Source organism: Cryptomeria japonica, chromosome 5, assembly GCF_030272615.1.
Source record: "Cryptomeria japonica chromosome 5, Sugi_1.0, whole genome shotgun sequence".
Classification (NCBI taxonomy): Eukaryota; Viridiplantae; Streptophyta; class Pinopsida; order Cupressales; family Cupressaceae; genus Cryptomeria; species Cryptomeria japonica.
Window position 1 is genome coordinate 162442811 of NC_081409.1, and position 22916 is coordinate 162465726.

General features: G+C 32.7%; 1 protein-coding gene and 1 non-coding gene across 2 annotated transcripts; both read left to right on the plus strand.

The window, feature by feature from the left end:
- The first annotated feature begins 8086 nt into the window (after nt 1–8086).
- On the plus strand, nt 8087–8234 carry LOC131072766 (U4 spliceosomal RNA). The gene has a single exon (XR_009112751.2). It is a non-coding gene; the product is annotated as a U4 spliceosomal RNA (small nuclear RNA).
- A 6783-nt stretch (nt 8235–15017) lies between these two features.
- Nucleotides 15018–15389, plus strand: LOC131072743 (36.4 kDa proline-rich protein-like). The gene has a single exon (XM_058009007.2). The coding sequence runs from the start codon at nt 15033–15035 to the stop codon at nt 15387–15389; it is 357 nt and encodes a 118-aa protein (XP_057864990.2). The 5' UTR covers nt 15018–15032.
- Nucleotides 15390–22916: the final 7527 nt, after the last annotated feature.

A 22916-nucleotide genomic window follows, 5' to 3' on the forward strand; every position in this document is an offset into this window, starting at 1 on the left:
TGGATAAGGGTGCGTCGGCAATGAAGTCTGCCCGAGTCATTTTACTCTCTTTCAAAGCCAAAAATTAGTAGTCAACCATGGAATGAGAAGACCATCCCTATCATAGGCATATTCACCTCTTGTGTCCTTGGTACATTTACAAGGCATTGTTGATAGTAGGTTTTTTGTTTTCCTCAAGGGGTTTCTAAATTCCTTGAATGACACGAACATTAAAACAACTTCAAGTTTCTTTTCTTATGACCCATGACATAGGCTAAAATGGCTTTTAATTAATGTGTGAAAATAATTGATCGGTTAAACCTCTTGACTTCGTCAAATGAGAAGAAATCACACATATTCATGGTTTGCATATATTTATTTTTCTTTGAAAATCGTTATTGACTCAAATTGTCTAACACAAGAATTCCAACAATTTTCAATTCTCAAGAAGTAGGGTTAATACACCTATATTTTGCAAGCCTGTTCTATTGAATTTATGAATTTGTAGGTTTGATTTGGGTTGTGATTTTGAGTGACACATACTGCTCGTTTCCCAATATTTTGAGGCCCATTTTGTTGAAATAAAAAAAAATTCCAAAAAGAAATTATTGGGTGTGTCAATTATGTATCCATTACGAAGATTTGTAGACCCATTTAAGTGAAATGATTTTTTTTGTTTTCTTTTTTTTGAGTTTTGGGTGTGTGGTAGTTCACCTATTTCAAAGGTTTAAAGATCTCTTTTGTTGAATTTTGGACTAGCAGTGATTCAAACCTTGGACCTGTTGAACTTTAGGGCATGAAGTGGTTGGTTTTAGGGATTTTAATTGCCTTCGTCTCCTTTCTCAAAAATTTCATTGAAATTATTGTAGTGATTCTCCAAATTTTTTCTTATAACAAAAAGATTCTTGGTGGATAAGTCGAGTGGTGGGATTCAATCTAATGGCAATAAAAGTGCCTTCCATAGAACTTAGACTAACAGTAAGTTGGCAAGGAAGAATAGGGATAGTCCACCCTCCACTAGTGCTAACACTATTGATCAACATATGATTTAGATGACAATGGATACAACCAAGACAACTCGCTCCCCTAAGGTATGTGTTATTTTATCTTTTAACATTGATTTAGGGCTTATGCATCATTTTGGTTAGATCTATGTCAGATTCACAAACATCATATCATGAAAATTTGATTTTTAGGTCAAGTCCTTTCATGTATAAAGGATCTTGAATCTCTCACTATTATTCAATAGGATGTCTTTTTCTATAACTTCCAAGATGGTCAAATTTGAGGCTAGGGAAGATAGGGTACCAAATTTATAACAACTTAATGTGGATGATTTTCATTTTCATAAAATACGTTGTGGTCTTTATTTGCTAAGTAAATCTCTCCAACTTTTATAGTTTTTCTGTCAAAAATTTGCCATTAGCATTTGCTTGGAAGTTTCTACGGTGTTCAGAAAAACCATTTTGTGAAAACCTAAAATCATTGCACGTCATGATACTCTATTTCTCTGAGGAATTCTGTTAAACAGTTCACATGCCTTGTCTACGCTTGCACATTTTGCATACATATCAACCAGATCATTTTAAACCATAACATTTAAGCCCTGAAATGAGGGTTATCAAAGCTACTTACAGAGCCATGGTCGAATGGATAACTTAAGGGGCCAAATCCTCACCATAGAAAGAAACAAGGCAAGAAAGTTGCAGAGTTTGTAGCTACTCTTGCAAAACAAGAAAGAGACAACGATCAACGTGACAATGATCAACGCGACTCCTTTGTAAAAAAGGAAAGAGACAACGATAAAAAATGGTGAATATATATATATATATATCCGTATATCCGTGTATGTGTGTGTGTGAGAATTTGTAAAATACATTCCAACTACAAGTCTACATTAAATCATCTACAAATGTTCTTTAGTAAATTATAATCTTCCTTACAATCATTTCATAAGAAAATTAAAACATTTTATATAGAAATATTTATTTCTGAAATAACTTATACTATGTAAATTACTTTCTAAATTAGTTTAAAAAATAAATAAATTATAGTATCTTTCTACTAAAAATAACTTGTAGAATTTATTTCATAATCTCTGAATTAATTTTACAAAAAAACTAAAAAAAAATTCAAACTCCCAACTCCCAACTCTAGTGAATATTTAAAACGTTACAAAATCCACACTATTTGGTGAATATTTAAAAAACTTATTAAAAAAGAGTTCAAAAATACACATTATGCAGAAATTTTAGGTGGATATTTAATTTTTTTTTTAAATTCTATAATTCCTAGCACCACTCAGAAACTAGTTTCTCCGGCATTGAAATGGTTTTGTTCATCGAAATGGGAAATGGTAGGGTGCCATCCCATTTCTTAATAGAGGTATGCATGGATTAATGTGTTTTTCATTAATCTTGTGTTTATAACATTAATTATTATTTTTTATTTGTTAAGAATGGGAAGGGCATGGACTTGTTACAAGCTAGTCATAAAGGCAAGTGAATCAAATCTCACAAGATGTGAAATTGAACAAAACCACCAAAAAAGGTGCCCTAGGAACTAAACAAAAAAAAAAAATCTAGTAAAGGGCCAACCAACAACTAGTTGTTAAGGAACATTAGGTTCTTAATAGCCTTTCATTATTTTTGGAGAAACTTTAGTGATATATTAGTCTATGTATTAGTGATTTGTTGATTATAAGTTACCCTTTCTATTAGTCTAAGCAATTTTCATTCACAATGTGGAAATGTCTGAATTTATCTATGCTAAAAAATAGGTGTCAAATGAAGATTACTTTCAAAACTAAAGAGGGTTTAAGTCCCTTAGCTTAATATTACTTTCAAATCATCCACCAACAAATTCAAGTTTAAAATCCAAAAAAATAATGAATCCTTAGAAGTTACAATCTATTAATTCCTTCATCTATCGTAATCCCACAAACTTAATAGTTCCCAAAATTCACATGCAATCTAACCTAAATTTCTATCCATTTCAATTTATAACACGTCCTTAATATTGTTGAACAAGCACTCAAATCTGACAACTGACACTGCTCATCCACTAATATCTATAGGTTGATACCAGGTTGATCCCTAAAATGGATAGTGAAAAATCTAAAATCTTGCTTCAGCGTCACTATAATTATCAGACCCATGTAAGTTTCATCACTTACAAGCCAATGCAAGAAAAATAAAGAGCAAAAAGAACTATCAAAAACATGAGCAAGAAAATCAATATCAAGAAAAGAAAAATGCAAAGAAATGCAATATCAAAATGCTTGGCTATGGGAACATGCAAGTAACTCCATCAGGGCTATGGATGCCCGGCTGGCAATAGAGCAATATTTGTGAGATTACAACGATAACCTTGCCGGGGCTATGGGTGCTCACTGGTAGCGAGGCTCTATCCAAGATTCTTTTGAAGTCAAGGTAACTCATGTAGATAGCCATGCTGGATTCTGAGGACTACAATGATCATATGAGCCAGAATGAACACAATTGCACACACATGGGTAATCAAAAACTAAATACCTTGATCCAGTTTGGGATTCTTCTTCCCTTTTGAGTCTACTTCCTAGTTTCTAGGTATGTTCAGTTGAATTTTTCAGAGGTTCTAAGTGTGGGTTGGGTCTCTATCTTTGAAAAGTTTTGGAACACTTATTCAAGTGGTGCTAAATACTGTGACAATCTTACATATCACCTTTTTGCAAATGGAAACCTCAATGCTTGGGGGCAAAGTTCATCCACTCTATTCTTCCTACCATATCTCCCATTATCATTCCTCTAATATCAATTACCCTTTCTAAATTCATCCAGTTCTTTCTACAATTTTTCTTCACTTTATCCATACCATCTATGCTATCTATTCATTGCTTCTATCATCTAGTGCTATCTACAATATTTCTACACCTTATCCATATCCTCTAACCCATATCCCTTATCCTATCTATTCATTGCTTCTATCATCCAGTGCTATCTACATTCTTTCTACACCTTATCCATATCCCTTATCCTATCTATTCATTGCTTCTATCATCTAGTGCTATCTATAATCTTTCTACACCTTATCCATACCCTCTAACCCATATCCCTTATCCTATCTATTCATTTCTTCTATCATCCAGTGCTATCTAAAATCTTTCTAAACCTTATCCATATCCTCTAATCTATATCCCTTATCCTATCTATTCATTACTTCCATCATCCAGTGCTATCCATATCCTATCTCTATCCATATCCCCTTTTACATCCTTGATCTTGATCAAAACTATGGACAAAAAATCCATTTCCACTTCAATGGTTTAGTCATCCATTCATAATATTCCTTGTCTTGCTATACATTGGGGAAATCAAATACACCTTTCTTCTAATCCAAATATTCAAAAATTGAAATATCCAAAAACTCAAAAAAATCGAAATATCCAAAAAAATCAAAATATCCGAAAACTAAATATCGACAAATTCAAATAAAAATTGAAACTAAAAAAACATGAAAGCATGGACCATTCATTCATTACTTGAAATTGGAATTGAACAAAATATCTACTTGCAAGATGTTTTATTGACAAGAATACATTCCAAATAGCATGCATGCTTACTTATGGTTCTTAATTTTGGCTTATCATATCTCTTGAGCACCTCCAGAATGTATTATGACTAAGAAGCAAGGAAGGAATGTGATGTTTTATTTGTCTGCTATCTGTGAGTGAAGTCTTTTATCATGCAAATTTGTCCTACAAAGCAATCAGGTGGCATATCGCTGAGGGCATTTCGGATTTGTATGGGACAAAGGTTAACTCTTGTCTGTTTACGCAAGAAACACTTAGGTCGTCTTGGTTCAATTATACCTCAACGCTTGTATCATCTTGCAATATCAAAATCCATGTAAGTTATAATCAGGTCATTATGGTTCAATTATACCATGATGCTTGTATCAACTTTCAACAAATCCAGGCTCGATGATGAAAACAAAGGACGCACCGACACTTTGATCACAATAAATGGCAACATTGAGAACGAGAATGCATATTAAGATTTGCATTAGCTGCACATCATTATCATCTTAATCTTGCATTAGGTTGCACATCATTTTTATTGCATTTAGTTTTACATCATTATCATTATCATACATCGCATTTTCAAGATACATCTCATAATCATCATCTAGTCACATTCATCATTGCATCCCTCACATGCATATCCATCACATCATCATGGAATCTTTCTTCACTTTAATATCTTCATCATTCTTCCAAACTATCTATCATGTCTTATATAGGTTGACGCTTTCTTGAAACCAGATGTTTTGATCAGCTCTTACATAGGATATATCGTTCCTGAAACCAGATGTTTTGATCAGCTCTTAAACAGGATATATCGTTCTTGAAACCAGACGTTTTGATCAGCTCTTATACAGGATATATCATTCCTGAAACCAGACACTCGATCATCCTTGTCTTATATAGGCGATATCATTTCTGAAACCAGACGCTTCGATCATCTTTGTCTTATACAAGCAGTATCATTCCTGAAACCAAACGCTCAATCATCCATGTCTTATATAGGAGGTTTCATACCTGAAACCAAACTTGATCTCAATCCAATCAATCTAATCAATCTTATCAAACCCATGCATGTCATCACTATCCACTCTTCTATCTTTCAAACAACATTCTTCTTCTTTCAAGAGACCATTCATGCCTTTTGTGCACAAACGATCTCCCGAGGGGGCATCATCATATCAAATCTTGACATCAATTTCATATTAGTTTCATATCAATTTTTCATATCAAATCAATTCTTCATATCTGGGGCATCATCAATACCCGTTCATCAAATCTGGGGCATCATATTGACTTTTCATATCAAATCAATTTTTCATATCCATGGCATCATATCGGTCAAATTTTGACATCATTTCTGACAAATTTTCTTTGAATCAACATGTGCACACACATCACTTCAAAGAGGGGGAAAATGTAGACGTATAAAAATGGCCACTTTCTTAAGTGAATATTTAATATTCATTTTAACTTCATTCCACCATTTAATTAAATTAAATTTAATTAAATTATTCACATTCATCTATTTGATTAAATAAGTTATTCAATTTATTTAATTAAATTCACCTAAGCCTTTTCTACCCCTTTAATTAAATAAATCACTTTATTTAATTAATTTCCCTTTGTCCCCTTTTAATTAAATTTACATTTAATTAAATTATTCCTTGCAAGTAAATAAATTTAATTTATTTATTTTAATCCCCCACTTGCATTTATGAAAATTGCATCTATTTTAGTTGAAACAAAAGTAATTTATTTTAATTAAAATTACCCTCCATCCACTTGCAAAATCTTACATCTCCCACTTGCCTCTCTAAACCCCCTTCTAGATTCTTCTAATCACTTCTAAATTAGCCTAACCCATCTCCTAAATATTGTCGCATCCCTAAACAAAGGGAAGTCACTTCTCAAACCCTCAAAGTCTTTGAAAACCATTAAAGGTTTTATGTCTTCAACAAGTTAACCTTGAAAGTCTTCCAAACCATTAATGGTTAACTCAACCTTCTTGCATGATTAGAGACTTTCTCTCTAACTCAACCTTCATCTAACCCAAGGGTCTCATCAAGCATTCATTGCTTTGACCATGGTTATTCCTTTAACCCTTGCACAAGAGTTTATCCTTTTGGTAAAATTTTTGTCTAATGGATAACCCTAACCTAACCTTAACCTTACCTCCTAAGGTAACCTACATGTCCTCTAAAGAATTTAAGGCTTCTTACATCTCCTCTCAATCAGTCTCTTGTTGACAATTGTCACCATTTCATTGGTGAGAATTGTAAACATGGATTGATTAACTTTCAATCCTAGCCCTTGATAAGATTATTTAATCTTGACCATCCATTGCCCTGTTTTCCCTATAAATAGAGCCCATTCCTTCTTCAAAATGATCAAGTCTTTGTGCATCAAACTTATAATCTCATAACATTAAGCATATTATCTCTCTTTGGCAGAATAGCATTTTAGATCATTTTGATAGCATTATAATCTTAGATATATCATGTTAATCTCATATCATGTTAGCTTCATCTTAGTATCATTTTCATACTAGTTTAAGCTTCATATCAATATCTTGCATCCTATCATCATCTAGTTTCATATCTAATTCATCACTAGGGTCTTGGTTGCATTCCATTTAGATCTTAGAATCATTTAAATCTCATTCTTTAGGTTGTTATCTTAAAGAATCAAATGCTCTTCCAGGCTAAGAGCCACCTTGAATCTTGAAGATCCTTGGATATAGAGGAACATGGAATGATTTTAAAGAGTTTAGATTCATTTAACTTGTTTTGTTTGGATTTCTAACCTCTAATGCAATGTTTCATGTGTGTGTTTGAATTGTTTTCTCCTCTTGTAGGTTGATACCACATTCCAGGCATACAATATCTATAATAAGAATTTTGATACTCAAATATTATTTATTTATATTGAATGATACATTTATACTCTCTATTCTATAAAACACATATACATATCCATATACATATACATCTAAGAATTTAAAATAATTATATGTTTTTAATTATGTATATTTCAAATATAATTATTTAAATATATTAATTTAAAAATATCAATGTCTAAAATTTTGCAGCTAAATCTTCTTATCATGACAATGAATTGGGATATATTTGTTCCTTGAAATTGAGGATTTATTCCTTCCACCACTCCAACATATCCTACAAATAATAGATAAACATTCATATTTAAAAAAGGAAATTTAGAAAGCAGCTGTTGGTTAGGAACAGTTCTTTCTTAACAGCCACCAGCAACAACTTAGTAACGCGGATGATAGCTCTGTGCCATTTAACAAGTTAGCAAATGCACCTGTATTAAGTTAGTAAATAGGAGGCATGTAAAGAATCCATGATTATGTAACTAAGATTGCTGAAAATGCAATGTTCCTTCATATTGCTCTTATATCAGGCACCGCCTGCTATGGTTGCGTGACAATATTACACCACATGAAAGTCTTAATACCACATTCATTGTGAAAGAATTACGCGAGTATGAATCAATATAAAGCAAAAGTGGAAGGAGTTAGCAAGTATCTTTGCGCTTGGGGCAATGACGCAGCTAGTGAGGTTATAACCAAGGCGCGTCAATTGCTGGTTGAAAACTATTTCCAAACCCCCTCTTTGGCCTTCTTCCATGGGAGGCCATTGAGAAGTTTTGGAGGGCTATCTTTGAGATGGGCCACACAAATCAAAAAATAAAATGATATGTTTTACTTTTGCAATATCAATCAAATTTAGAACTTAACACAGCTTAGATGGCTGCAGATGATTTTCACGATGGGTTATCCATTAACCGACAGTTCATTTTATTGTCTCCCATCCTTAGGTATCTATACAATGAGTGCGTATGCTTCCAGACATTATTCATAGAGCTTACAATTCTAATATTGAGTGCGTACTCTTCGAAATCTTATTCATAGAGCCAACAATTCTAACGTAGGCTGAGTTCAAGCTTAAATTCAAATTTGACAATGAAGACCAGGAGTCTTTTCTAAGTAGTTATTGCTTGCCAATGAAGATAGGAGACTTTTCTTTTCTAAGTAATTATTGCTCTATTCCCTTCAAGCTTGTCCATCAATACCAACAGACTTTTTTCTGATTAGTTATTGCTTCTATTTCCTTTATGCTTGTCAATCAAGATCAAGCAACTTTTCTAACCAGTTATTGCTTCTATTCTCTTCAAATACTATATAAATATGGGGTTTGATCTTCTGAACCTTAGTAAAATGTTTGGAAATGGTACTTACATACCCCTTTTTAGATTTATAAGCCTTGTAAAGGCTATTTGTAGCTCTCTCCACATTTGTCTATAGTTGAAGATATTAACTATCATATTGGCAAAAGTCTTGTCTTAGAGCTTGGCCTCAATGATTTCAATGCATTTGGACTAGTGTGCTGAACCTAAATGGGCTCATTTTATATGGTTCATTCTCTATCAATGTCTTTCAATCGAAAACTAGCTCCAACACATGAGCATTGTTGTCTTGTTGTCCTTTTCATGGCCATCTAGGAAGCCTCAAAAATCTTTTGTAGTTGTGCTTTTGGGTATAATGATCTTGGACTTGGATCAATAACCTTTGAAAACCATTTTGTTTTTCCTCATTAGCATATGGCTTTTATAGGGGATTTCCCTTGTTCTCTAGTCTAATTATAATGTGAGAAAAAATTATGTACACATTTAGATTAGAAAACTTTCACAAGGTAATCTTTAGAACTTCAATATTGTCTAGTAAAACAACTAATGTGGTTGAATGGAGTAATTGATAAATATGAATGTGGAGATTAAAACAAAATATAAATCAAGAATGAAAATAAATATTACACAAAATATTTATATTTAGTTTATATACTAGAAATTCATTGATATGGGTGAACCTAAATGTTAAGCATGATGTTATAAACTAGAAATTTCTAATTAGAAACATATTCAATGACCCCTTTTAATATAATTGATGACCACAAATCTCCCTCCAACTCGACCCAAACATCTCTACCTTCAATTTTCCCATTTTGTGATTAGATCCATTAAATGAATATACATCACACATAAATATTTCCATGACAATATATATATATATATATATATATATATATATATATATATATATATATATATATATATATATATATATATATATATATATATATATATATATATATATATATATTTTCATAATGTTACATTATTACCATTAATGTCTTCCTAAGAGGAAGAAAGATAAAATGAATACGTAGACATAGATCTCATGTTATTCATGTATAAATATCAACTTAAGAAAATTGATATTATAGATCTAACAACTTAAACATAAATTCCATCTACATAAACAACCTAGAACTTGAAATTAGCAATATCTAAAATTCTAACATCTATTGAATTTTACATGGCTACAAATGCATCATTTAGTCAAGATGGGGAATTATTTGTCTGATTTTTTGTGTTTGGGCATAATGCAAGGGTTGTAGATGGCATGCAAACAATTTTATATGAAATAAATTAACCACCAAAGTCTACACATTGGTCATAATGACTATCCAAAGGTAAAACATATCAGAGAGCAATTGTGCATGAGGTTGTCGGGTTGGGAAAGATGACATCCACAATAGAAGATTGTATAAGGATAGGATGTTTTTTCATTCAAACAAGGTAGCATTGGTCTAACAAAATGGCCTTGAGAAACTAAAACAAGGCATGCATAAATTAATTCTGTACACCACAGTAGAATTTTTTTAAATATCTACCTTTTATGAAACTAGAATGCATTGTGTCAATGATGCCCCTACATCAATGTAATTACGAATAATAAATAAGTGGCAAGATAACACGATAAGGTCAAGTTTATTGTAAATGAGAGCTAATTTAAATAGAAAAAGATAAAGGAGATTGTGAAAGTCAATAAATATTTAAACAATTTAAATATATATAAAGATGTATTTTATGCTAATCACAATGAGAATTTATTTACAAATAATAAAGAAATGATACTTCAATGATGTGTTAATTTAATATTTTATAATCAATCTATTATAAGTAATTAATAATTTAAGTGGTTATTATATATATATAGTTAGTTGATTAGTTTTTTAGCTCATATTTTATGATACCATTTTTTCTCCTAATATTACAAAAAATTTCTTTTCTCAAACTATAAATCAACGAATTTAATAGTTCGCATAGTTTTTTTATTATGTTAAATGGGGAAGGGCCCCATATCATTATAGTTAGACTTTGATATATTTTGACAACCATAACCCTACTAAAATTTTTTTGAAAGAGGAAGTAAAATTTGTTGTCCTCTCCTATGGAGCCAAGCACCTAGTCTTGATGGATTCCCCCCCATATTTCTTTCAAGAATATTGTGATATTGTTAAGGGAGATGTTATAGATGCTACAAAGGACTTCTTCCACTTCAAAAAAATCCTTAAATAGATAAACAACATATTCTTTAATTTGATTTCTAAAGAGAACAAGTTGCCAACTTTCTTGAATTCGGGCCGATTAACTTATATAACTCCTTTTATAAAATCCTCACTAAGTTGATAGTTAATTACCTCCAACCTATTCTCTACCATTTCATTTCCATCAATAACAAAATATTTTTAAGGAAGACATAATTAGGATGTTGTTTCAAGTACTCATGAGATCCTCCAATCAATGGAGACCAAGAAACAAATAGGTATGATTTTTGAACTTTATTTGAAAGCCTATGATAAGAACTCATAGAACTTCCCTTTAATTGCTCTCCAAAGGTTTAGACTTTATAATAAATCTATCCAAATTATTAAGGAATATGTTATTACTCTAATGTCCTTCATCCTAATGAATGGAATTGATAAAGGTTTCTTTCATAATGAAACAAGACTCCCACAAGGTGATCCCCCTATACGAGGGCTTCACTTAATGAACCTCGGTTATAGCACGCGTGTTCATGGCATACTAAAGAATCCCCCTATTTTAAAAAAAATATTGCCCTAAAATCCTTTTTTGTCACCCCCTCTTAATACATAGGCTGAATTCAAAGCCCCTTATTTTCACCAAATATTTCCTTTTCTCATAGCCCGAATTAAAAACCTCTCTTATTTTCATCAATAGGAAATACATTGTACCCTCATTTTTAGGACATTAAACCCCCCAATATAAATGCATGCGATATAATATTGCCTAGCCAGTGAAGCCTGTATGTCCCCCTTCTCCCTATCTTTTCATCCTTTATGCTGAGGTTCTTGGAAAAAACGCTACTAGATTAGTTTCTTAGAATAAGTTTTAAGGTGTGACGCCAACTTACTTCCTCCCTCCTTCCTCACCCCAACAACTTGTGCATGACACTATCCATTTTGGATTATCTTCTATTTATAAAGCTCAACAATTGAATGTGATGCTCAAAAGACACCCAAATATGAACTGAAAATATTAATTATAATAAGTTTCTTATATTTATTTAATACTAAGGAGAGGTCTAGGGAAAAATTGTTAAAACACTTGGCATAATTTTTTTTATTAAAGTAAGTGGGGAAGGCCTCAACCCATTACAAAATAGATTTAAACCCTCAAAACAATAAGCTATTGTGGGACCAAACAAAAATATTACAATGAGGTAACCTAGGATTAACATTGCAAAGTTGAATCAGACCAAAACCACTAATTAATTAAAATCAAAGTTAGAACCAAGGAGTGGGACCAACAGAAGAATATAAAGTTTTATGCATTGAAAATTAGTGACCCTTTTTCTACAGATGTCCAAGATGAAACATTATTCTCTAGAGAAACAAGGAGAGTTGTGCTAGAAAATCCATCTAAACTAGTAGATGCGTTAGATAAGAAAGCCACCAAACCTAGAAGAGGAACCTAGCAGTTCAAAGAGAGGGAGTCATGAACCATGGATGGGACAAGGCTAGTGCTCAAAAGAGCACCAAAAGGATCCAAAGGAGCTCAAGAAGAACAATTTGAAGTAGAGGGAGCTCTAGGAGCATGGACCTCTCTAATAGAAATAACACTAGCTAATGAGATAGGGGTCATGGGAGAAAAAATGATGTGAGCCATCGAAGCAAGAAGATAGTTGGAGATGGGCAAGTGAAAAGTTCATAAATGAATTATAAGTAGAGTTTGACTCCACAGGTAAGACATTAAGATGAAACTATTCAATACCTTTTTGCTAGGCAGGAGAACAGTGAAGTCAAGAACCACGAGGACAAGAAGGGAGAAATGCTCAGTTGCAAAAAAACATATATACCTAAATGAGATCCCTTTAGATTCCAGGATTTGTCTCCAATGAAACTCACTAACCTTAAGAGTGATCAAAATAGGAAGTGGTTTTGAGAGGTCTAAATCCACTAAAATCTTCAAGTAGGAGATGTGAGAAAAAATTCTAGTATGGTCAACTTTGAAGTGACCTGTCTTGTTATCAATAGATTTGTAGGAAGCAAAACACCAAAAGTGGAGGGGGGGGGGGGCAAGGGAAGGCGTTGAGGGAGCTTGATCTAGGTTACAAGAAAATCAATAGGATCCACCAAAGGGATTGAAGGAGGGTGTCCAAGGGTCAAGGGATAGTGCATGTCAACCCAATTTCTAGACACCCAACAATAGAACATCATCCCTATCATCCTTAGTGTCAAATAAAATCACAAAGAAACCATGAGCATAATGATAAATTTTTACTCTACCTAACACCAATGGGTTTTAGTGCTCAGAGATCCAAGAATGCATTGTTGGAAGATATGGCCATAAACAATCAAATCTACCAATAAGCACTAGCTTCTCAAAATATAAAATGTAGTCCAACACCTCCTTGCCTAGCACTACCTCTAAAATAGAAGAGGTACAAGGGAGACATTTCTTCATCAAGGCAGAACATCTCTTTAAGGGTTTACAGAGTAGGTCAATAAAGGAAATTTTAATGCGATAATTAAAAGAGGCATTTGTTATAGAAGGGGCAAGCTATTGTTTTTATGAAGGGGACAATTCCAAGTTTGAAATGTCAACAATCGGTTTATAGACATGAGAGCCATCAGTAGGAGATCTGTGTTGCTCCTGGTCACCATGGGTGGAAGACGGAGTTTTGAATTTAGGGAGCGGGAGGCTGAGTCAGAGGCCATTGAGCTATAATGACATACTTCTCATAATGTTAAATTAATTAATTTAAGACATTTAAAATTTCTTTTTAGATTAATGAGGTATGAATAAACTAAGATAACATTAGAATGACGTATTATAAAATAGTCATATTTGAGTTATGAGCAATAAAAGGAATATCTATCCATTCAATAATATGATTAAAAAAATTAATTACGGTTATACAAAATAAATGTCCGTGTGCAAACTACTATAGATTCATAATAAATTTTATTTGATTAGAAATAGTATTTATATGCATTACCCCCCCCCAAAAAAATATCCAAACTTCATCTCTATACATATCACTGAAAATAATATAAAACATTAAAACAAACTCGAAACTATACAGCCCAAAACCCATAATAACATCATATCAATCTACAGCCCGCTCAATCTATAAGACATATGGACAGGGAATCGTCCCTTAATATTCTTTAATTCTTTGGGTATTTGCATTTGCTGTACAACATTAGACTTGTCTAAAACGTAAGCTCAAGAAACTAGGGATCAAATGCGAGGAAACAACGTACAGAGGCTAAGATTGCCGTACACAGTTTTCAAATAATGTTTTAAATCCAGCAGTTGTAAAGGCAAATTGTATTACACTAAAACAGTCAATAGCGCTGTATTAATAGAATCAGTGTCAATAATCCATTACATGGACATACTAACTATCTGGTTTTATTCTTTGTAAGCCTTTCTTCCTAGACTGGTCAGGGTCCCATTTGTAAATGACAACTCGTTTTCAATTCAAACTTGTTGACGATGGCAATTTCTTCCCCACATAACCTAATAAAAAAATATTATTTTATGTCTTATCAGTAAACGATATCTCATTTTCAATTCAACCATGTTGACAATGGCATTTTCTTTCCCACAGAACCCAATAACAAAGATTATTTTATAACTTAAAAAAGCCTTCTCTATCCTACAATGATGAGTTCCATAGCTAGTGGATAGGAATTTTTAATATCTCAAATTCAATTCTCTTCAGAATGTGGACATAAGCTGTCAATAATTCCAATATTTGAACATGGTATTTTGAATCAATTGCAAATAATTAAAACATAAATCAAATTTTATCATTCTTGGATGAACTTTTCTATCAACTTGTTCTTAGATGTGGACTTCATTACCGACGAGAACATGAAACAGATGCATATGATTTAACAGGTACTTTATAAGGTTCACATGCATCTCTAACTATGAAACTTCTGCACGTCTCTCAATTGGCCCACTGAAAATCAAGTGGCGTCTCATGGCTATAAGTACTCACCAGATCATCCATGGTTCTGCAACTATAAAATTGTAGAGTACATTTTTACTATATAGCATTGGTTTCACACACTCTGCTTAGCAAACCACCATGAAGAGAGCTGTAGCAGTGCTTCTTATTGTTATGATTCAGGTGGCACCCACCATGCCAGTTTTAATGGCATGGAATCACCACCCTACTACAGGAAAATGCCCACTTGATGCTCTGAAGCTGGGAGCCTGTGTTGATGTGCTTAGTGGCCTTGTGCACATAGGCATTGGAGACCCAATTGTAAACCAGTGCTGCCCAGTGATTGAAGGAGTTTTGGCATTGGAGGCAGCGTTGTGTTTGTGTACAACAATCAGGGCTAAGCTTCTCAACCTTAATATACTTGTTCCACTAGCACTGCAGCTTATTGCTGCTTGTGGAATGACTCCTCCTCCGGGCTTCAAATGCCCTGCTCACTAAGCCGCTTCTTAGTGTCTGAACTATTCGATTATTTGCTCTATAAGTTGCTGCTAGGATTGAGTGTACTTAGAATAACCAGAAGTCAATGGCTGTTGCCTAGATCTGCCACAGAATGTCGAGTTCAAATAGTGTAGATCAGTCCCTGCTCTCCATCTTATATGAAGTGAGTGGATAAATATTATATGTTTTCTTAGAATTAAATAAACATGGTATCTCTATTCTAGTTCTACTAAATCTGTTGGGTATAGCCTCCATTAAAGAAGTTTTGTACAACTATAGCCTAAAGAAACCGAAATAGTGTATTGTATTCTGATTTTTTTGTTCGATGAAATTTTGTGATAGAATTTTATGTGCTGTAGTGTTTCACAAGCATTCAACATTTGTACTTATATTGAAAATACTTTCTTATCATGATTATTTGATATTTGATTCTGGATTAAGGTGCTAGGCTTGGTGAATCCACTATTGGCATAGTCAATGTTTTAACTCTATTATACTTCTCATTTTTGGAGGTTGGAGTTATAGTATACAGATCGGCATATTTATATTTAATCGAAAAAAATATATAAGAGATACTAAGAAATGTCAAATTTTAAAATATTAACATCTCTTTGTCAAATTTTAAAATACTAAGAAAAAAATATATACACATCTCTCTTACATATGAAATGTTAATTGTATATTGATCCTTCACGATCTCTTTGTCAATGACCTTGATTGTCACATCTTGATATGTCTTATCTTGATATGTCTTTGCACTTTTTGCATAATAGGCATTCCCAAATGTACCCCGTCTCAATAGTTTCCCTCATTCATACTTTCCCATCATGCAAGTTTTACAAATCTACATTTTTGCCATGACCTTAATTTTGTAGGATAAAGGCCTTAAAGATGACTTAAGAGATTATATTTAATTGCACAGAATAACTATTCCTTAGTATTTATATATGTCATAATAATAATGATATATCAATATTGTTGTATTTATAAATCTATCAAATTTATATAGATGTCTATGTTTCATGTGATTAATAATTTTTTATTATTATATATAAACAAAGAAATTAATTATAAATTTTTATAATGTAAAAAAATATTCTTTATTTTTTAATAAAATTAATATTTAGTAATAATTTTAATTAATCATTATTAATTACAATTAATAACATATTTATAATTTATAATTTTTTATCTTTATTCTTTAACTTATTTTTTTATTTCACATTTAATTTTTATGTACTTAGCTAATTTGTCTTTTTCTTTCTAAGTCCTTATTTTATTAAAGCAAGTAAACTAAAATACCTCTACATTTTCACATTAATTTAATGTTTTTGCAATGTAAACAATTGAAATTTCATTAATAAAATGGTTGATTTATTTGCATAGTGTATTCCTATAAAATAATTCCTTGGCTCACAATTGGAAAACCCAATTAAAACTAGTAATTCATGCCCATAAATTTTTAAAATAAATTAACACACCCTCTTAACCTTCTTCTTTGCCTTAAGTTGGGAAGAGTTATAATGTAGCCAACACTGTCATGGGCATGACCAATAACCTACAACTTATTTGCTCCATTTGTAGACCTACCCAATGATGGAACTATCAACACTATTGTACATGTTTTTGTTAGAATTTAAGTAAAATTGAATTTTACATGTATTGTTTATGTGTCAATAGAGTTTTAGTGGGAAGAAATAAAAAATTGGAGTGTTGTCTAGCAGTTCCAGTTTATTCTCAAGTTATATAGTTTGTTCTCAATCTTGAATAATTAGTTGTTAGTCTGTTTAATGGATTTGTAGGGAAGTGGTTCGTATTCACTACTATTAAAACATGTATCTTTTGATCAATAAGATGTATCTTCAAATTCCTCAATTTCCTCTATTTTTATTCTTTGCAATATATTTTATTTTAATTTGGTATTCGAGCCTTCATTGGAGGTACCATTTTTGTATTTTGAATAGTTTGCCTTCAATATATAACATTGTTAAATTTTCTCTCAGTTAGATTTCATCACAAAATTTAGAAGATGTGAATTTGGTGCTCTTATCTAAAGAAAAGAGTGTAGTTAAAGAAGATTTAAGAGAATATGCTTAGCTTGAACCTACATTATACTCAAATAAAAGAATGAGAAAGAGAATGTTAGGTAAAAATGAGATTGAATGCTGCTATTGCAAGAAATTAGGTCATATTGCAATTAATTATAAAATTCATGTGCATGAAAAACTTTAAGTTAAAGTTAAAGAATCTGCAAATATAGCTAGTCTTGGGAAACCACTAGATGTTGTTAGTGATGATGACATCATTGAAGATAAAGTACTTGTGCTTCTTTGAATAGGTCAATTCTTTGAAGATATGAAAAGATGTAATAGGGACTAGATGGATGCTCAATATTTTGAGGTGTGAACACATTAGAGAAACTATACCTCATTGGGATTATGCTACATGCATGTGAGGATTGATGTCCAATAGTTTAGGGGAGATCCAAAGTTGTGGAGGTTTAGAATCATACCTTTAGGAGGGTGACCAGAAACTTCATGTGCAAATGGTGTCCAATGATGTTGGGAACATGGATGATAGCTTCATGATTATACCAATAGTTGGGACAAATATTGAAAAAGTCTTACTGGTCTATTAACTATTTTCAAAGAATAGCTTCTATATAATGTACTACTTTTTTGTGTTTTGCTAGTTAGTTTAATTCCTAGTTTATAGTATGCAAATATGTTAGAAGTCCATCAAAATTCAGTTATTCCTTAAGGAGGAATGTTAGAATAAGTAAAAATAAATTTTAGCAGTTAGTTGTAAGTCAATTTAATAGATTTGTAGGGAAGTAGTTTGAATTCACTTATATTTGAAAAAGCATCACTTGATTAATAAGATATATCATCAAACTCTTCCATGTCCTCTATTTTTATTCTCTGCGGTATTTTATTTTAACTCTTGGAACTATAATTTCTCCTCATGAAACCAATTGTAGTGTTAACTAAATCTACCTTGATCCAAATAGTAACAATGTAATGGAGACAACTTGTACATGATGGAGGAGTTGTCAACTAGGTTTAGTGTTCAAAATTTGAATTCCCTAGACAAGGCAAAAAGTAAAGTTATTGAAAGTAGCAAACTTTTGGAAAACTTGTTTAACATGCATAAAGCTCACTCAAACAAGACTGAACTAGGATTTCAGCTTGATAAATGTTCAAATCAAAATCATAAAAAAGGAAAGAAAATCAAAGTTGAAGCATACAAGAAACTTGAAGATGTAAGCAAAACCTTTAATCAAATATCTACTGCAAGGAAACTACCAGTTTGTCAATTGAATGCACAAGGGTACCCATCATTTAATGGTTATTATTTTCAATGCAATAAATTTGGTTATGTTGGTTGATAGATTTGTCACCTAACTATATATTCTCACGCTCATGGTGATGACAAATGTAACCAAAGTTGAATCGGTCTAAAAAATTATCAACTGACTGATTTTCTGCTTATTTTACAAGGTGGCAAATACCTCCTAATGATTTTGAATGAATGAATAAACAACTCATATGCTTTTAACTAGAAAGCAAATAAAGAAAGAGATTTTAACCATAAAGATTTGTAAAGTCATTCACAATTCTAACTACTATTTTTAGGATTTTTTAGATTAAAAAAAATAAAGCTACTATGAAACACCACTCACAAATAATATTCAACAGCAACTAAAATTTCAATTCACCCACCATTTCAATATAAATTAACCAACTGACATCCATTTCAAAGAACAAAAAAACATGCACACACCATAATTCAAAGATTATGAATATATGAAAGCCACCAGTAGTTCTTCTCTATTAAAATAGAAGATAACCACATGCATACAAGTTTTCTCTTATGAGAAAAACAAAGTTTTCCCAAAAGATCCTTTGAAATTAACTAATCTACCTATTTATAGCTACTATCCTCCCATCTTTTTCGTTTCCAAGAAATGGTTACTAAGGTAACGGTCTTGAACATGAGCATTTCTATAGAGAAACATCAAAATATAAACCACCTCACACTAGATAAGACCGCAAGATCTCCAGGCTCAGGCTCCATTCTCAGGTACCGGGTTCATCTGTGTGATCTGTTTGTCGGTCTCATCTACCTTTTCTTCTTCTTCGATCAGCGTCAACAAGATATCCTCAAAATATTCCCAATAAAAAATAGTAGCTTGGAAAAAGTCAGACATTCTCAAAAGAATATGCCATTGCACTGGGTTGGCATCGGGCTGCATTATAGGACGTCTTCCACTAGGAGTACCATTTCACCAAAGCTAATTAACTAGATTTTGTTCTGTCAGTAGATCATCTCACAGATGTTGTTCATGATTCTTGACTTGTTCTGCAATCTTATCTAGTATGGTAGTGGTCCTCCTATATTCACTAAAGTCAGCTAGAGCTTTCCATGCAAAAGACTGTAACTGCCAGACTATATCCTCCTGCTCTTTCTTTGGCCAATTTAAATCTGGGTTATGAAAAGGCATTTCATCATGATAAGGCAAGACCATTCTAATACATGCAAGAAATGATGACAATTTTCCTCTTTAGCTATCTTAAATGTTTTCTACAAGAATGACAACAACCAATGAAGTAACGCATGCTGCCACCCTTTTTTGTAATCAGATTGCTTAAAGGCCATTAATGACGGTACTTCACAAATATTCCCTTGATTTGTTCCCTGAATATAATGCATAATATGGCAATCGATGAGGAGGAAGAAGAAATATCAAGAAGTCATTATTCTCAACAATCTGATAGTCTCATTTAATTTTGTCGGTGCTCAAGTGAGACCTATCTGTACCATCACTTGTGCTGCCACCCAAGGTACCAAACCACTTGAAATTATTTCACCAAATGTCCTTACTTAGAACCAATAGTGTCCTTTAAATTTCCTAGAGGGTTGGACATTCACCACAACACAAATAGTTTTGGAAAGTCAGAAGGTCGGGCAACTTCACAACCATCGAACTCCTTTTGAAAGAAAGCATGAGTCTGACTTTCGAAGGTGCCAACATTATGCAGATCTTCCTAAGTTGGTCAAATGATCGAGTGGTTTTAAAAGCTAAGAACCTCGCGATAGAAGTTAGGAAATTCGAAAAGGCTGCGATAAGAGTGAAAGAGAGAAAAAGAGGAGGGGAGCATCTTTTCAAAGTTTAAAATTTTTATAGGTAACATATAGGTTATGAATGGGGACAAGGACTAGCAAGAAATAGAGAACTCCATAATCCAGACTGGTGCATATAAAATGGGCAATAGAGTTAGGCATGACAGAAAGAAATGGAGCTACTTAGTAGAAGGGTGGAGGGATGACTGGGTAAAACGTAACGCCAACAAGCCAAAAATCAAGAGCAAGACAAACTACGCCTACAACAAACCAAAAAGAACCTAGATATGTACACGACCATAAGGGCCTTATGATGAAGGGGAATAATATTAGTCAAGGGAAACCATTTATAGGTTGGGAGAAATATATACCTGTTCAGAAAAGAGAGTTTGAGATGAATGACATGACATGAGACGAAAAAAGTTGGATGATGATTTCTAGACTTGAATTCTAGTTACGGCTACACAAAAGTTGGTAGATGTATCCATACCAAAATATCCATTCTTCATGATAGGCTTCTAGGACCGGAAGTTTCACCTTCTCATGACTTTATTAAGATAACTGATAATAATCCTTTTGAGAAGATCTAACCAGTGCATCCTATCCCTGATCATAGATTTCATAACTTGGTAAAATAGCATAGCCATCATGGATTTATATTTGGACTTAACATGATGATAATTAAAAGCCTTCAATAGTTGAGGATTTATCCATTCCATCATAAAAAAAATATTCAAGGACAATTTTCTCAGGCTCATCGGGGATACAGAAGAAAGGCAACTGTTCTGTCGACTGAGGGTTCAACACTTCAAAAAAGGGATTATCTCTTGTCTTGGAACCCTTAAAGGATTCTATGGGGTAATATAGGTGATTCAAAGGGTTCCATTTAATCTCCATCCCTTCTGTAAGGGACTGCTTTCTTGAAAGAGAAAGGGCATTTTATTTGAATGCTTCATTTCATATAGAGCTGATTAGGTTGATAGAAGGAGTTTTAGACAGAGGATCCTTTCCTAGCCTATCAACAAGCATAATATGACTCATACGAGCAGTACATGATGACATCTTATTATCATATTTCACAAGCATAGCATCAAACTTGGGAAGGATTTCATCCTCTCATGCATATAGGAGCCCATCTGGGAGAGTAACTTGAGGCAATTCTTCCTTCTTTCTAGTCCTACCAAAAATACTTATGAACCTTTCCACTTCAATCTTAGTGATGTGACCCTTATCATCAACTACACCACATTGGAAATCATTCTCAAAACTTTGACAAAACCAACTTGAAACATAAGCCCTTTTAAATTCTCATAACACCACTTCTTTTTCATAGGAATCTGATAATAGTTCTTTAAGTTTTACTTTACACTTTCCCTCAGATGTACTTTTCTTTGGGTTTGCCTTTGCCAGTCCCATAACATGGGCATTTCATGCGACAACATTTCAGCAACTCTTCCTTCTTTTCAAAGATTGACCATGTGTTGAATTGAAAACCTTTCTCTGGGTGGGGGACCAATAGAGTCATCAACCTTCTTATCAATTTAGATATATAAAATATTTTCCAAGACACACTAAAAATTTCCCCAATAGAGTCACCAAAAGGTCATAAGGCTACAAATTGTAGAAGCATTCAATGTTACAATTGCAAGAAGTTTGATCACAAAGAAAATCATTGTAGAAATCATGCTATGAGTGAGAATCATAATCCAGTTGGAATGAATAAGATAGATAGTAACTTTCATGGATATTGTCATATATGCAGTGGTTATGGTCACAAAGATAATTAGTGCAGATCTAGAACACATTCATCAAATTCACTTCAAAGGAACATCAATTATTACAAGTGCAAGAAATTCAAACATTGTGCTAATAAGTGCAGAAATGAAATTGGTATGGAGAAGTCTACAAAGAAGAATGCGGTGAAGTCTAATGAATCAAAGAAAAAGGAAGTCATTATTTGAAGAAAGAAGGAGGTGAATAATGAGAGCAAGCCTAATGTACTAGACTATGGTGTAGGCACTTCTTCCTTCGGTAACTAAGCTTATTGCTTTGTCTAAGGGGGAGTTTATTAGGGAAAATATTTTGGTCCCCTCTTCTGAGTTAGTTGATGTTATCAATCTACCATGACTATGTTTGAGATGTAATCTAGTAACTCAATATTTGTGCTGACATCATTGACAAGACACTTTTTGGCAGCAAAACACTAAGAGAAATTGGTAAGATAAATTTGGGAATTTGAGACTATTTTCATCATTATGTAAAAGAATGGTTTGAAGAGTAGAGCAACAATTACAGAGCGAAGAGAAAAGAAGCAGAGAAAGCATGAAATAAAAAATGATTGTTGGAGAATCAAGCAATAGAAGTTTTTATAATTTGGGAAAGGTAAGGTTAGATGAGTTTGTC